This window comes from Malaclemys terrapin, chromosome 13, assembly GCF_027887155.1.
Source record: "Malaclemys terrapin pileata isolate rMalTer1 chromosome 13, rMalTer1.hap1, whole genome shotgun sequence".
NCBI lineage: Eukaryota > Metazoa > Chordata > Testudines > Emydidae > Malaclemys > Malaclemys terrapin.
In genome coordinates, this window is record NC_071517.1 from 40,371,289 (window position 1) to 40,386,150 (window position 14,862).

The 14,862-nt window shown below is 51.3% G+C and overlaps 2 protein-coding genes across 2 annotated transcripts in view; one reads left to right on the plus strand and one right to left on the minus strand.

Moving 5' to 3' along the window:
- Positions 1 to 1,424: 1,424 nt before the first annotated feature.
- On the plus strand, positions 1,425 to 13,640 carry LOC128847456 (zinc finger protein 420-like). Its single transcript, XM_054046874.1, has 5 exons — positions 1,425 to 1,681; positions 3,730 to 3,817; positions 4,312 to 4,438; positions 5,785 to 5,898; positions 6,212 to 13,640. The coding sequence occupies exons 2-5, from the start codon at positions 3,761 to 3,763 to the stop codon at positions 8,086 to 8,088; spliced, it is 2,175 nt and encodes a 724-aa protein (XP_053902849.1). The 5' UTR covers positions 1,425 to 1,681; positions 3,730 to 3,760; the 3' UTR covers positions 8,089 to 13,640.
- Positions 12,425 to 14,862, minus strand: part of LOC128847377 (zinc finger protein 354A-like) — a 29,067-nt gene continuing 26,629 nt past the window's right edge. The window contains exons 5-6 of the mRNA XM_054046767.1: positions 13,980 to 14,252; positions 12,425 to 12,459 (exon numbers count right to left, since the gene is read on the minus strand). Coding sequence (XP_053902742.1) covers positions 12,425 to 12,459; positions 13,980 to 14,252 — 308 coding nt within the window. The remainder of the gene's footprint in view (positions 12,460 to 13,979; positions 14,253 to 14,862) is intronic.

Genomic DNA, 14,862 nt, shown 5'->3' on the forward strand with positions numbered 1-14,862 from the left:
TATTTGCTTTAGGTTGGGGGGTTGTCTGTAAGCGAGGACATGTCTGTCTCCCAAGATCTGTGAGAGTAAAGGATCATCTTTCAGGATAGGTTGTAGATCTCTGATGATGCGCTGGAGAGGTTTTAGTTGGGGGCTGAAGGTGACAGCTACTGGTGTTCTGTTATTTTCTTTGTTGGGCCTGTCTTGTAGGAGGTGACTTCTGGGTACTCATCTGGCTCTATCAATCTGTTTTTTCACTTCAGCAGGTGGGTATTGTAGTTTTAAGAATGCTTGATAGAGGTCTTCTAGGTGCTTGTCTCTATCTGAGGGATTGGAGCAAATGCGGTTATATCTTAAAGCTTGGCTGTAGACAATGGATCATGTGGTGTGTCCTGGATGGAAGCTGGAGGCATGTAGGTAAGTGTAGCGGTCAGTAGGTTTCCGGTATAGGGTGGTATTTATGTGACCATCGCTTATTAGAACAGTAGTGTCAGGGATGCGTCTGGAGTGAAGAGAGTCCCTAGGGCGAATGAAGAGAGGCAAAGGCACTAGGTCAGCCTCGTTGACTGGGCAGGCAGGCCAATGAGGGAGTCAGGTGCTAATTCTCTGTGTGAGCTGGAGCTGCCTGCCAAAGAAGGGCAGAGCTAAGGGGAGAGGAGCAGCCAGAGCTGGGTTGGAGGCAGAGCAGCAGAAGCACTGATGCAGAGGGAGGCTGGGTCTGGAGCAGTCTGGAGCTGGGGGTGGTGAGCAACTGGGGAGAACGAGTGGGGACCCTGGGCAGCGTGGGATGACATCATGTTTTCCATTTCCCCTTTCCCATTTTTTCCTTAATTTTTTGTATTACTTGCTGTTTAATAAATCGTATTTGTTCTGAACTCAATGCAGTGCTGAATGGCGACATCAGGGATGCGTCCGGAGTGAAGAGAGCACCCCAGAGTGGAGATACGACACCCTAGCCTCTGTCCTGAGTGATCGCAACAAAATTGGGGATAAAGACCCCGCAGGAACCTTGGGGCCAGCCTTGTCGGGGTTTCAGACACCATAGTGGAACGGGAGTCCTCGAGGTCAGGCAGGTCTCCAGGTAAAGGGAGTGGGAGCGAGGACTCAGCTCCTTTTGCTATTCCATACTATCAGGGTGGTGTATAAACCAGTAAAGTTCCCCACAATAGTAAGACCGTTTCCCCCGCTTACCTCTGTGCATATGTTTGGTTTCTCCTAAAGTTAGTTAGGATGTTAGAGGAAAGTGTCAGAGCAGCCACCAGTGAGAGTTGCTGGCCACACTCTGAGGCCACCAAATTTGGTCGTGAGAATCCCTTGGCTAGATGCTCATGATGGGCCCTTCTGACCATAGAGCCTGTGAGTGGAACAGGAGCCGGACACAGAGATGCTGCAGCGCGCTGGGTTGATCGCTAGGACCCAGGTTGAGGCTGCTCTGGGGGGAGCGATCGCTGGGCTCAGGCCCGGCAGCAGGAAGTGACTCGCAGCCGCTGCGGGGACTCTGGCTCCAGGCTCCTGGCGAGATCCCCGAGCCCCGGCGGCTGGTGCTGGGAGCCCGGAGCCCGGGCTGCAGCCGGGAGAGGGGAATCTCCAGCAGGGCCCTTCCCGCTGCTCCCCAGGAGCCTCTCCCAGGGCAGAGCCCCCAGCCCGGCCAGGCCCCTTCCCGGCCCGGCCCCTGCCCCAGGGGGCCCCGCTCGGAGGGAAGGTGAGAGAGACCCGCTCCCCCAGCACACGCGGGCTGCAGGGGGAGGAGGATAAAGAGTTGCAGGCGGGGTGCGGGGGCGGGTGTTGGGGTTGCGGGGGGCAGGCTGGGATGGGGGCGGGGGCGCACTGAAGGGAACATGGGGCGACGCGGTGGGATTGGGGGGCTGAGGGGAGCGAGGCTGGAATGGGGGGAAGATGTGTGTCGGGGGCACTGCGAGGGAAGGGAGTGTGTGGGAAGACTGGAGGGGGACAGAGGCAAAAACCCAGGACCCACACTCACACCCTGCTCCCAATGTGTTACTGTCAGACACACCCGTGCTGGTTGGGTCTGTGCAGGTCCGGCTCTATGTTTTTTGCTGCCCCAAGCAAGAAAAAATGTGGTTGCCTCCACCCCGGAGCCCTGGACTCCCCCCCCCCCGCACCCTCCTGCTGCCCCAACCCTGGGTTCTCCCCCCCACCTGCTCCCCGTGCCGCCACAGCTCTTGGCGTCCCCCGACGTGCACCCCACTGCCGCCCCGGCCCTGGGCTCTCTCCCGCCTCCACCTGCACCCTCCTTCCACCCCAGCCCTGGGTCACTGGTAACTTGCTCCCAGGGCGGGTCATTCAGCAGGAATTTTGGATGTGCACAGAACACAGACAGGATTGGTTCCCATATGGTTACAGAACTGCAGTAAAGTGGAACCATTTTCAGCTTGTGTGATTGGAGGATATCTGGATGCATATTATAAGACTGTCCTACATAAATGAGGAAAAGTTGAGGTGCCTTTATTATTCCTTTGTTCCACTCTTTGTTTCTGTGGGGAATTTGCCAATGCGATATCACTGTCTTCCTTTCAAACAAATAAAACTAAAAAAAAAAAAAAGAAAAGGCAATGGCTGTTGAAAATAGCAATTCCCGTCCTAAAATCCACGGGGAAGCATTTCTTGCTCAATTTTGTGCTACTTTTTCTACAGCAAGTTACAGTGGATCAGTATATTAGATTTGGGAGAATTGAAGTGACAGCTGCCCAAATTGAGCTTGAGCACTCCTGAATTTTGAGGTGTTCAAATCTGGAAGGCAGGTGCTAGATTCCCTTTCTGAATATTAGCTAAATCTGCTTCCATGGCTCAGAAGTGGAAATCCTCCTAAGTGCCTGACGCTGTATCTAAAGCTGCCCAGGTCCAGAGCCTCCCCTCCCTTACTTTTCATTTTAAATTCTAGTGGGATCCACGTATCTCCCTTGCTAGGTTTCAGATAGAGAGGGGCACTGTCCATTTAGTCCACCCAATTCCTTCTTTGGGGGCTGCAAGTATCTCTAATCCAGTCTGGGGAAGTCTTCTGAAGGGAATATCTGGGCCAAAGCCTTCTACTCCTTGGGCACACTTGTTCCCCATTCACAGGGCCACCCTGCTCAAGCAGTGAGCTCTCCCTTCACAACAAGCTGCAGCATGAGGTTTCAGCTACCATACTCCCTCCCCGTTCCTTTCCTGCTAATAGTGGCCAAGAGAATGCTGGGAAATGTAGTTTTTTTCCTCTTCCAGGGCTGGCTCATAGGCAGAGAGCTAACCAAGGAACTACAGCTCCCAGGGCCCCCTGTTGGTTCTCAGCTCCCAGGCTACCCCAAGCAGCTGCTTGCTTTGCTGGTGCCTAGAGGCACCCCTGGGTCTGTGTCTCATGAGTTTTGGGGTCGCCCAGGGCCCTGGTCTGATTTCTGGGCAGGATTCACATCTCAGCCACACCGGAGTCACTGCTGCTTTGGGCAGGCTGGGAGTGTGGATGGGCCAATGGGATCAGCCTCTGCCTGCCTGTCCCTGGGGGCTGCTGGGGGAGTCCAGGGCAGCTCATTCTTTAGGTGATGCCATCAGAGGGCTCCTGCTGCTCCTAAGGGAGTTTACATGGCAGTGTGGGGAAATCCCCTAAAGTGGCCCCTTTAGTTCTGCTTTTTTTCTAGCATTTGGCTCAGAGATACTGTTACTGGGACGGTCTGAAGAGCCTGGGGGGAAACCGGGGTGTGACATGGACTCCACCCCCTTCTGTAACCTCCCCCATCACCCCTCTTGCCACGACAGGCTGAAGAATCACATCCACCTTTTGCCTCACATGGGTCTCTCTTCCATGAGACAGGGAACGGAAATGTCTGTGATGGAGCCAGCTCAGGTAGGGGATTTTCAGGGGCAGGGAGGAGACAAGATGTGATAAACCTGCTGTTTTTCTGAGTGGGCCCATTGGTGACGGGGGAGGGGAGACGGGACATTCCTCAATTTCTCAAAAACGATATAACCCCCTTGCACAAGGCTCCCAGTGCTGGAGTGAGACCCCACTAGTCTGAGGCGGCTGTGAAATACAAACGGTAGCTGTTTTGATTCCTGTCCCTGTCCCTGACTCAGAGCTCTGCTTTCCGTATCAGCCTGTGGCTGGCAGGTGTGTGGGAAATGAGAAGACCCTGCCCTGCTCCGTGTGCTGGGTAGGACAAGGAGCTCTCACCTTCTCCCCACCCCCTGAAGCCTCTTGGTTGCTCTAAGGAGGATGCGGGTGGGATTCTGCTACTCTGGCCCTCCCAGAGCTTCCATTTCTTCATCCTTCCTCTCTTGTGACTAGCGAGATTGTGGCTGGAGCAGCAGGTGCTGAGTGGGGGACTTTTGGTGTTTCAGATGCTGGTGACCTTCGAGGAGGTGGCTGTGTATTTCACCCAGGGGCAGGGGGCTCTGCTGGACCCCGCTCAGAGAGCCCTCTACAGGGATGTCATGCAGGAGAACTACGAGACGGTGACCTCGCTGGGTAAGGGATTCCTGTCCCCTCAGATACTAGAAGTAGGGTTACCAGATGACAGAGGTGAAGTATCAGGACACGGGGCGGGCGGAGCAAAAAAACAAACAAAAAAAAAGCCGGCTGTGGAGCAAAACAAAGAAAACCGCCAGAGCACAGGAAAAATTGGTGGGGGCGGAGAACCCACCTGGAGCTCCACACCCTGCCCCCCTCCCCCACACCAGCTTTCCTCCATTCTGTCTCTACCTCCCACTCTCAGGGAGGGAGGGGGCAGCATGCAGAGCCCCTCCCACAGCCAGAGGGACCCACCAGGGGGCCAGGTGAGTCCCAGCAGTGCTAGCCTTACCTAGAGCTGCTCCTAGGAAGCATCCAGCAGGCAGGTCCCGTCCCTCTGGCTCCTAAGGTCACTCGGGTTGGGTTGAGGGGGGCAGGGGCGGATGGGCTCTCTGCCGGCTGCCGGCGCCTACAAGCCCCGCCCCTGCAGCACGCAGCGGAGACCTCCACGCCGCCTCTGTGCATTCCTGGGGAGTGGTGCTGCAGCACTCTGCAGGCTCCTGCCGGCCGGCAGGTGAGTGCTGGGAGTTCAGCTGTGCTGCCCCAGGGCCCAGGAAGAAGAGGTGAGTGGCGCCGGCTTGCGTCCTCCACCAGATGGTCCCCAGATATCGGGAGAAAGTGCTTCCTGACCGATGTAAGTTCAGGGCATGGGACAAATCTCCTAAAATCGGGACTGTCCCGATAATATCGGGACGTCTGGTCACCCTAAGAAGAAGCAGTGGGGTCTGTGTGTCTGAATCTGGTCATGTTCTTCCCTGGTCAGTTAGATCAGAGGTGAGTGGTTCCATAATGCACAGCTGCCGTGTGAGAGAGACTTGCATCTCCGTGCCCTCTCCAGTGGGACATGGGTGTCAAAACCCAATGGACAAGCTAAACCATCCACACCCCTCCAGCTTTCAAAGGGGCATAAATCCAGCATTGTCCTGTCTGTGTTGTTTCTCGGCTGCACATACAATCCCTGTTCACCTCCCTCCTTGGGACTAGCTCCAGCTAGAGAGGGCTCTGGGTTCTGCAGGTTTAGAAAGAGGCAGGGGTTTAACTCCAGAGCTGTGTCTGAATCAGCAAAGCCCCCAGAGTGCACAGATCTTGGGAAAGCCTAGTGAGGGTGTAGTAATAATTCAACCTACCTCCCCAGACAACTTCCTCTGCTCAAGGAGGAAGTGACCATTTACCCATCCTCTTGGATTCCACGTTCCTCCACAAGAGCACAGGGACAGTTTCCACTCACGGAATGTCCTTTCTGACAAGTATTCCACCAATGCTCCATGGATCCCTGATCTGGTCTGATTCCACCCTCTGCACAGGATTCCCCTTTCCCAAACCTGAGCTGATTGCCCGGCTGGAACGAGGGGAAGAGCCGTGGGTGTCCGATCTCCAGGACTGCAAGGAAAGAAGGCTTCCGAGATACACCCGTACAGGTGAGGTCTGACACAGAAACAATCTAGGGAATGAAGGAAGAAGTTGAAAATCCCAAAATATGGTGTGAGTAAGCGCCCTCAGTTCTTCCTCATCTCAGTCAGGACAGGGCTGCAGTCATGAGATATAGCTCACACCATTCCACCCACCCTCTTAGCTGCAGGAGTTTGCTTCCCAGCTTTCCTTCCCTGTGAGTGTTTGGGTGGGATGTGGAGGCAGAATGCAATTGGTCTGTCTTCGTGTTGGGTTTGCCCTCGTTGCTATTCCTCTTTCTCCCAAGCATAATGACTCCTGTCTGGATTGTGTCTCTCCCAGCAGATGCTGAGCGAGGGAGTGAGAATGAGGAGGGGAATCATTATGAGGAAGTTCCCGGGGAAGTGGAACTGCAGGGAACCTTTGTGGGAAGAGCTGAAGGGAATTTTTCCCAGTGCTTGGAGCAGGAAAAGGCCTGGGGAAACTGGCAGAGGTCAGAGAGGCTTCTGGAAAACCACCGAGGGAAGAGAGTGGATGAATCTATTAATGTCGGGGAAGGAGACAAGGATCCCAGAGCACAGCAGACAAATCCCAAGGAAGAGACACCCGGGCACTACCCTCAGTGTGGGAAAGAATTCAATGTGAGATCACAGCTTGTGACACATCAGAAAATCTGTGCTGGAGAGAAACCCTTTCAATGCTTGGACGATGGGAAAAGCTTCAATGAGCTCTCAGATCTTAATAACCATGGCAGCAGCCACACTGGAGAGAAAACCTGTCAATCCCTTAAGGGTGGGAAATGTTTTATTTCGAAGACACAAATAATTAGACATCAGGCAATCCACACAGGAGAGAGACCCCACAAGTGCTTGGACTGTGGGAAAGGTTTCATAAGAAGGTCACACCTAGTTCATCATCAGGCATTACACACAGGATCGAGACCCCACAAGTGCTTGGACTGTGGGAAAAGTTTCATAGAAAGGTCAGACCTTGCTCAACATCAGGCAATCCACACAGGAGAAAGGCCCCACAAGTGCTTGGACTGTGGTAAAAGTTACATAAGAAAGTCAAACCTTGTTAAACATCAGGCATTCCACACAGGAGCGAGACCCCATAAGTGCTTGGACTGTGGGAAAAGTTTCATGGAGAGGTCGAACCTTGTTCAACATCAGGCAATCCACACAGGAGCGAGACCCCACAAGTGTTTGGACTGTGGGAAAAGTTTCATGCAAAGGTCAGACCATGTTAGACATCAGGCAATCCACACAGGAGAGAGACCCCACACATGCTTGGACTGTGGGAAAAGTTTCATAAGAAGGTCACACCTAGTTCGTCATCAGGCAATCCACACAGGAGAGAGACCCCACAAGTGCTTGGATTGTGGGAAAAGGTTCATAAGAAGGTCACACCTTGTTAAACATCAGGCATTACACACAGGAGTGAGACCCCATAAGTGCTTGGACTGTGGGAAAAGTTTCATACAAAGGTCAGACCTTGTTCAACATCAGGCAATCCACACAGGAGAAAGACCCCACAAGTGCTTGAACTGTGGGAAAAGCTTTGTACAGAGGTCACACCTAGTTCGCCATCAGGCAATCCACACAGGAGAAAGACCCCACAAGTGCTTGAACTGTGGGAAAAGCTTTGTACAGAGGTCACACCTAGTTCACCATCATGCAATCCACACAGGAGAAAGACCCCACAAGTGCTTGGACTGTGAGAAAAGTTTCATAGAAAGGTCAGACCTTGCTCAACATCAGGCAATCCACACAGGAGAAAGGCCCCACAAGTGCTTGGACTGTGGGAAATGTTTCATACAGAGGTCACACCTAGTTCGCCATCAGGCATTACACACAGGATCGAGACCCCATATGTGCTTGGACTGTGAGAAAAGTTTCATAGAAAGGTCAGACCTTGCTCAACATCAGGCAATCCACACAGGAGAAAGGCCCCACAAGTGCTTGGACTGTGAGAAAAGTTTCATACAAATGTCAAACCTTGTCCAACATCAGGCAGTCCACACAGGAGAAAGACCCCACAAGTGCTTGGACTGTGGGAAAAGTTTTATAAGAAGGTCACACCTTGTTAAACATCAGGCATTCCACACAGGAGAGAGACCCCATATGTGCTTGGACTGTGGGAAAAGTTTCATACAAAGGTCAGACCTTGTTCAACATCAGGCAATCCACACAGGAGAGAGACCCCCACAAGTGCTTTGACTGTGGGAAAAGTTTCATACAAAGGTCAGACCTTGTTAATCATCAGGCATTACACACAGGAGAAAGACCTCACAAGTGGTTGGGCTGTGGGAAAAGTTTCATATGGACCTCTGTCCTCATTAAGCATGGAAGAATCCACATCGATCTAGACTTCTTTGACACATGGCAAAGAAGGGTTAAGCAACTTACATGTAATTGATTCAGGGTCAAAATTATAGAGAGATTTTAAAAGTGTGTCCACTTTAGATAAGCTAGAGTTTGAAATGTAAATGTGTATTTTTAAAGACTTGGAAGAAGAGGGCAAGTCACGTATGAGTAACCTAATTGCCGTCTATGATGAGATAACTGGCTCTGTCGAAAAGGAAAAGTAGTGGATGTGTTATTCCTGAATTTTAGCAAAGCTTTTGATATGATCTCCTACAATATACTTGCCAGCATGTTAAAGAAGTATAGGCTGGATGAATGGACTATAAGGTGGGTGGAATGCTGGCTAGATGACTGGCTCAAGGGGTAGTGATGAATGGCTCCATGTCTAGTTGGCAGCTGGTATCAAGCAGAGTGCCCCAGGGGTCAGTCCTGAGTCCGGTTTTGTTCAGTATCTTCATTAATGATTTGGAGGATGAGGTGGACTGCACCCTCAGCAAGTTTGCAGATGACACTAAACTGGGAGGAGTGGTAGATACGCTGGAGGGTAGGGATAGGATACAGAGGGACGAAGACAAATTAGAGGATTGGGCCAAAATAAATCTGTAGAGGTTCAACAAGGATAAGTGCAGATTCATGCTCTTAGGATGAAAGAATCTCATTCACTGCTACAGACTAGGGACTGAAGCACCCAGCAGCTGTTCTGCAAAAAAGGACCTGGGGTTACAGTGGATGAGAAGTGGATATAAGTCAACAGTGTCCCCTTGTTGCCAAGAAAGCTAACGTCATTTTGGGCTGTACAAGTAGGGGCATTGCCAGCAGATCGAGGGACATAATCATTCCACTCTATTCAAAATTGGTGAGGCCTCATCTGTAACATTGTGTTCAGTTTGTGGCCCCACACTATAAGAAGGATGTGGAAAAATTGGAAAAAGTCCAGTGGAGGGCAACAAAAATGATTAGGGGGCTGGAGCACATGACTTAGGAGGAGAGGCTGAGAGAACGGGGTTTGTTTAGACTATAGAAGAGAAGAATGATGGGGTATTTGGTAGCTGCTTTCAACTACCTGAAAGGGGGTTCCAAAGAGCATGGACCTAGACTGTTCTCAGTGGTACCAGATGACAGAACAAGGAGTAATGGTCTCCAGTTGCAGTTGGGAAAGTTTAGGTTGGATATTAGGAAAAACTTTTTCACTAGGAGGGTGGTGATGCACTGTAATGGGTTACCTAGGGAGGTGGTGGAATCTCCTTTCTTAGAGGTTTTTAAGGTCAGGCTTGACAAAGCCCTGTCTGGGATGATTTATTTGGGGATTGGTCATTCTTTAAGCAGGGGGTTGGACTAGATGACCTCCTGAGGTCTCTTCCAACCCTGATATTCTATGATTCTAAGAGGGGTAAGTGTAGTAGTCTCTATTTAGCTATCCAAAGTGTTCCTGTATTCTGTTAATTCATGGATTAATAATTCAGTGATTATACCTGTCGCCCATGCCACCTGCCCAATTCCAGCTCAATCTCATTGAATTCGCTCGGGGTAGGGGCTGAAGGATGGAGGGAATGTTTATAGCTGAAATTATCAAAATGTGTTTTGAAAGGCTAATGTTAATCGGATCTGTTCTGCTCTCCTTCTCGGACATTTTCTCTGGGGATCCCGGAGGCAGAAAGGAGCAGGTGTTACCATCTTGGCTACCAATCCCCACGGTGACTCTATGCACTAGTAATTCTCCAAGTGTGGGTAGAGCTCCCAAAGTAGGCACAGGAATGTGTCAAGGGAGGCGTGATCAGTGTGGGTTGTTTGGGGTTTTTTTAAAGAGCACTGGCTGTCAGCCCCAGTTGGCTGCGGCTCATGAAGAAGGAACAGGCCTAGCTGGGAGTTGTGGATCAATGCTCAGGCTCTCAAACCCAGGTGGAGCAGCAGCACAGAAGTCGGGGTGGCAATGGGGTGATAAGTCTGCTGTGAACAGCGATATTGACGAATATCACTTTTCACGTGGCCACCCTAACTTCTGTGCTGCTATTGGAGACCTTCAGAGCTGTGCACATCGCCAGCGACTACTCTGCCTTTAGAGCTGGGTGGTGAGATATGTTCTTTTAAGGGTGGGGGCCTATATAACCACAGACACAAAGAAGGGAAGGGAAATGAAACACATCTGAGAACCACTGGTCTACACTCTTATGGGCACCACTGTGTCGAACTGGGACTGTTCTTACTGTGGTCTGTGAATGCTGACAGGGGAGTGTGGCTAAGATAGTCTGCATTGGGGGATGGTAGACTGCCCGGAGGGAATACCTGAGCGTGTAACATTAGAACCCAGGAAGGGGTTGGAGGCCAGGTGACACCTTGGCCCGGGAAACTGAACAAAGGCTGTGGGAGGGGTCGCTGAAGGCAGAGTGCTGGAAGCGGGCTGGAGAGATGGCTGGGAGGCAGAGATGGCTCTGACCCCCCAAAGGGGGGTGGGCTGGGATGCCCTGGGACCCTAAGCTGGACCTAACTGAGGGGGGCCCTGTTGTCTGTGCCTGCAAGACCTGTCTTGGACTGTATTCCTGTCATCCAAATAAACCTTCTGCTTTACTGGCTGGCTGAGAGTCATGGTGAATCGCAGGAAGCCGGGGGTGCAGGGCCCTGAGTCCCCCAATACTCCGTGACAACCACGTTTACAAAATGATAAATCTTTTCCAAAGTATGTTTTGTGACGTATCATAGGAAAAGTCATCGCCTGCTGAATATTAGTGTCCCATTAATATATGTCTATCAGCACTGTCCATGGAGCTCTGAGAGTTTGCTGTGTGTTTGTTAGATGCTGTAAAGCAGGAAAACGGCCACAGATGAGCTCCACAGAGACAATGGCACCTGCACACCAGCTAAATGCTAACTGGCCAGTATTTGCTTAGGGTATGTCTACACTATGAAATTAGGTCGAATTTATAGAAGGCGGTTTTATAGAAATCATTTTCATACAGTCGATTGTGTGTGTCCCTACATAAAATGCTCTAAGTGCATTAAGTCGGCGGACCACATCCACAGTACCGAGACTACCGAGTCTTGCGTCGACTTCTGGCGGATTGCACTGTGGGTAGCTATCCCACAGTTCCCGCAGTCTCTGCCTCGCATTGGAATTCTGGGTTGAGATCCCAGTGCCTGATGATGGAAAAACAGTGTCGCGGGGGGGTTCGGGTACATGTGGTCAGGCACCTCCCCCTCCGTCAGAGCAACAGCAGACTATCAATTTGCTCCTTTTTACCTGGATTACCTGTGAAGACGACTTACCACGGCAGCGTGGAGCCTGCTCAGCTCAGCTCACCATCACCATGTGTCATCTGGGTGCTGGCAGACGTGGTACTGCATTGCTGCACAGCAGCAGCTAATTGCCTTTTGGCAGTAGACGGTGCAGTATGACTGGTAGCTGTCATCGGCTATCTGAGTGCTGATAGACGTGGGGCTGCATTGCTATACAGCAGCAGCTCCTTGCCTTTTGGCAGCTGATGGTGTATTACAACTGATATTCATCGTCGTCATACTCCTCAGTGAGTTCGGTCAGAGGTGCCTGGGCAGACATGTTTTGTCTCCTGGAGACTCAGTCCTGCCGGCAGTCCTATTGCACCGTCCTGACGATCATGGCTGCCAGTCGTAGTACAGCATCTTCTGCCAAGCACCCAGACGATGCCAGCAGCTATCAGTCATGCTGCACCATCTGCTGCCAGCCTAAGATGTAAAAGATAGATGGAGTGGATGCAAACAGTAAATGGACCAGATTTGTTCTGTATTCATTTGCTTCCCCCTCCCTCCATGAAATCCACGGTCTGCTAAACCCAGGGTTTTGAGTTCAATCTGGGGGGGGGGGCATTCTGTGTGACAGTTGTTATTGTTTCTTCCTGATGCACAGCCACCCTTGTTGATTTTAATTACCTGTAAGCCACGTCCTCACTTGCCCCTCCCTTCCTCCTTCCCTCCATCAGACAATAGTTTTGCGCCTTTTTTCAAGCCCAGACACCATAGCACTGGGATCATGGAGCCCGCTCAGATCACCGTGGCAATTATGAGCACTATGAACACCACGTGCATTGTCTTGTAGTATATGCAGAGCCAGAACATGCCAAAGCAAAACCAGGTGAAAAGGCGATTGCAGCGCGGCAACGAGAATGATGAAGAAATTGACATGGACATAGACCTCCCCAGCAATGTGTAAATCATGGTGTTACTGGGCCAGGTTGATGTTGTGGAACGCCGATTCTGGGCTCGGGAAACAAGCACAGACTGGTGGAACCGCAAAGTGTTGCAGGTGTGGGACGATTCCCAGTGGCTGCGAAACTTTCACATGCGTAAGGGCACTTCCATGGAACTTTGTGACTTGCTTTCCCTTGCCCTGAACCACCATAATACCAGGATGAGAGCAGCGCTCACAGTTGAGAAGCGAGTGGCGATAGCCCTGTGGAAGCTTGCAACGCCAGACAGCTACCGGTCAGTCGGGAATCAATTTGGAGTGAGCAAATCTACTGTGGTGGCTGCTGTGATCCAAGTAGCCAATGCAATCATAAACCTGCTGATATCAAGGGTAGTGACACTGGGAAACGTGCAGGTCATAGTGGATGGCTTTGCTGCAATGGGCTTCCCAAACTGTGGTGGGGTGATAGACGGAACCCATATACCTATCTTGGCACCGGAGCACCAAGCCACCGAGTACATAAACTGCAAGGGGTACTTTTCCAGGTGTGGCAAGCCATGGAGGATCACAAGGGACGATTCACTAACATCAACGTGGAGCGGCCGGGAAAGGTACATGATGCACGTGTATTCAGGAACTCTGGTCTGTTTCAAAAGCTGGAGGAAGGGACTTTCTTCCCGGACCAGAAAATAACCGTTGGGGATGTTGAAATGCCTATAGTTATCCTTGGGAACCCAGCCTACCCCTTAATGCCATGGCTCATGAAGCCGTACACAGGCAGCCTGGACAGTAGTCAGGACCTGTTCAATTATAGGCTAAGCAAGTGCACAATGGTGGTAGAATGAGTATTTGGATGTTTAAAAGCGCGCTGGCGCAGCTTACTGACTCAGACCTCAGCAAAACCAATATTCCAATTGTTATTGCTGCTTCCTGTGCGCACCACAATATCTTTGAGAGTAAGGGGGAGACACTTATGGCGGGGTGGGAGGTTGAGGCAAATCACCTGGCCACTGATTACGTGCAGCCAGACACCAGGGCGGTTAGAAGAGTACAGCAGGGTGTGGTGCGCATCAGAGAAGCTTTGAAAACCAGTTTTGTTACTGGCCAGGCTACTGTGTGAAACTTCCATTTGTTTCTCCTTGATGAACCCCCCCGCCACCCGTTTCACTCTACTTCCCTGTAAGCTAACAACCCTCCCCTCCCCCCTTCGAGCACCGCTTGCAGAGGCAATAAAGTCATTGTTACTTCACATTCATGCATTCTTTATTAAGTCATCACACAACTAGGGGGATAACTGCCAAGGTAGTCCAGGAGGCGTGGGGGAGGAGGGAAGCACCCGGTGGGGTGGGGGAGGAGGGAAGGACAAGGACACACTGCAATTTAAAACTTTATCACTTATTGAAGGCCAGCCTTCTGATGCTTGGGTAATCATCTGGGGTGGAGTGACTGGGTGGCCGGAGGCCCCCCCACCGCGTTCTAGGGCTTCTGGGTGAGGAGGCTATGGAACTTGGAGAGGAGGGCTGTTGGTTACACAGGGGCTGTAGCGGTGATCTGTGCTCCTGCTGCCTTTCTTGCAGCTCAACCATACGCTGGAGCATATCATCTTGCCTTCTATCAGCAATCTGATGCCACCTATCCTCTTCAGCCCGCCACTTGCTCTCTTCAGCCCGCGATTCAGCGCGCCACCTCTCCTCTCGTTCATATTGTGCTTTTTTGCACTCTGACATTGACTGCCTCCACGCATTCTGCTGTACTCTGTTAGCGTGGGAGGACATCTGGAGCTCTGAGAACATATCATCCCGAGTCCGCCGCTTTCTCCTTCTAATCTTCACTAGCTTCTGTGAAGGAGATACATTTGCAGCTGGTGGAGGAAAAGGGAGAGGTGGTTAAAAAGACACATTTTAGAGAACAATGGGTACACTCTTTCACGTTAAATTTTGCTGTTCACATTACACAGCAATGTGCTTTCGTTAGAAGGTCGCATTTTTCCTCTTATATTGAGGGCCTGCCGGTTTGGTGTGAGAGATCACTCACGCAGTGCCAGGCAACAGAATTCGGCTTGCAGGCAGCCATGGTAAGCCACAGTCTTTTGGTTTTTTTAACCTTCATAACATGTGGGAATGGTTTCAAACAGCAGTGCCCTCATTTCCCATACCAAGCACCCTTTGGGTTGGCCATTTAAAATGGGTTTGCAGTGTAAAAAGAAGGGGCTGCGGTTTCCGGGTTAACGTGCAGCACAAACCCAACTAAGCCCCCTCCCCCCCACACCCAATTCTCTGGGATGATCACTTCACCCTTCCACCACCTCCCCCCACCGTGTGGCTAACAGCGGGGAATATTTCTGTGCAGCCTAGCAGGAATGGGCACCTCCGAATGTCCCCTTACTAAAATCACCCCATTTCAACCAGGTGACCGTGAATGATACCACTTTTCTGAGGATAACAAAGAGCGATAAGGAATGGATGCTGTCT

Excerpts from the sequence above, each read along its gene's own strand:
- LOC128847456 (XM_054046874.1), top strand. The coding sequence starts at position 3,761 with ATGGGTCTCTCTTCCATGAGACAGGGAACGGAAATGTCTGTGATGGAG. Across the intron at positions 4,439-5,784 it reads CGAGACGGTGACCTCGCTGG|GATTCCCCTTTCCCAAACCT; the intron begins GTAAGGGATTCC and ends CCCTCTGCACAG. Across the intron at positions 5,899-6,211 it reads TCCGAGATACACCCGTACAG|CAGATGCTGAGCGAGGGAGT; the intron begins GTGAGGTCTGAC and ends TGTCTCTCCCAG.